Source organism: Egretta garzetta, unplaced genomic scaffold, assembly GCF_000687185.1.
Source record: "Egretta garzetta isolate BGI_Z169 unplaced genomic scaffold, ASM68718v1 scaffold287, whole genome shotgun sequence".
Taxonomy (NCBI): Eukaryota; Metazoa; Chordata; class Aves; order Pelecaniformes; family Ardeidae; genus Egretta; species Egretta garzetta.
The window spans coordinates 2507436-2508209 of NW_009260435.1; the positions used below are offsets into that span (position 1 = coordinate 2507436).

Sequence of the window (774 nt, forward strand, 5' to 3'; positions counted from 1 at the left end):
CTGTCGGGGGAGCTGCAGCAGCTGGGGCTGCCCAAAGGTGGGGGTGACCCTCGGGGGGGCTCCTCCGGGCGCGTTACTGGGGTTCGGCCACAGCGGAGCCGGTGCAAGGGGCCGCTTCCCTTGTCTCGTCTCTTCCCCCGGAGCAGAGCATGCCAGCGGGTTGTGCCGGTCATACGAGGAGAAGCAGAGCTCCCTCCAGGAGAGCCTGAGGGCCTGTAGCCTGAGGCGTGAGTACGGGGCGGGGAAGGCCAGGGTGGGTGACCTTGCCCTCGCGCCCCTGGGTGCTGATGCTGCCTGCCCCCCCCCGCAGTGATCCAGCTGGGCTCCGTGCGCTGGCGGGTGGACTTCACCCTCAGCTCCAGTGAGCTGCGGGAGGTCAACGAGCCCCTGGTGCACCTGACCTTCAACCTGCGGGACGGGGAGCGCGGGGGGACGGCGGCCGTCCCCGTGGCCCTCTCGGCCGACAAGCTCCGGGTGCTGCTGGCAGGTGAGGCCAGAGGAGGGGGCGGCAGCAGGGACCCTGGTCCCGGCAGGGGGGATGCTCCCCTGCCGCCACCTCCTCCCTCTCTCCTCTGAGCTGCAGCAGGCACAGGCCCTGATGAACGCCCTGCTCTGAGGGGCCGGGAGAAGGCCCGATGGCGCGCGGCATCGCGGGACAGGACGCGGCGTGCCCGAATGGGGAGAGGGGGCAGCCGGGGGCAGCTTTCCCTGCCCTCCTGCCCACACCTGCCGGGCCCCCAGCAGCAAGCGGGGCTGCTGGGGTGCGGGCAGGCC

General features: G+C 72.4%; 2 protein-coding genes across 2 annotated transcripts in view; both read left to right on the forward strand.

The window, feature by feature from the left end:
- Window positions 1–768, forward strand: part of COMMD4 (COMM domain containing 4) — a 13489-nt gene extending 12721 nt beyond the window's left edge. The window contains exons 13-15 of the mRNA XM_035899512.1: window positions 1–37; window positions 147–227; window positions 311–768. Of these exons, the coding sequence (XP_035755405.1) occupies window positions 1–37; window positions 147–227; window positions 311–576 (384 nt within the window). The 3' untranslated portion in view covers window positions 577–768. The remainder of the gene's footprint in view (window positions 38–146; window positions 228–310) is intronic.
- NEIL1 (nei like DNA glycosylase 1) overlaps window positions 636–774 on the forward strand; it is a 4709-nt gene continuing 4570 nt past the window's right edge. The window contains exon 1 of the mRNA XM_035899513.1: window positions 636–771. Coding sequence (XP_035755406.1) covers window positions 636–771 — 136 coding nt within the window. The remainder of the gene's footprint in view (window positions 772–774) is intronic.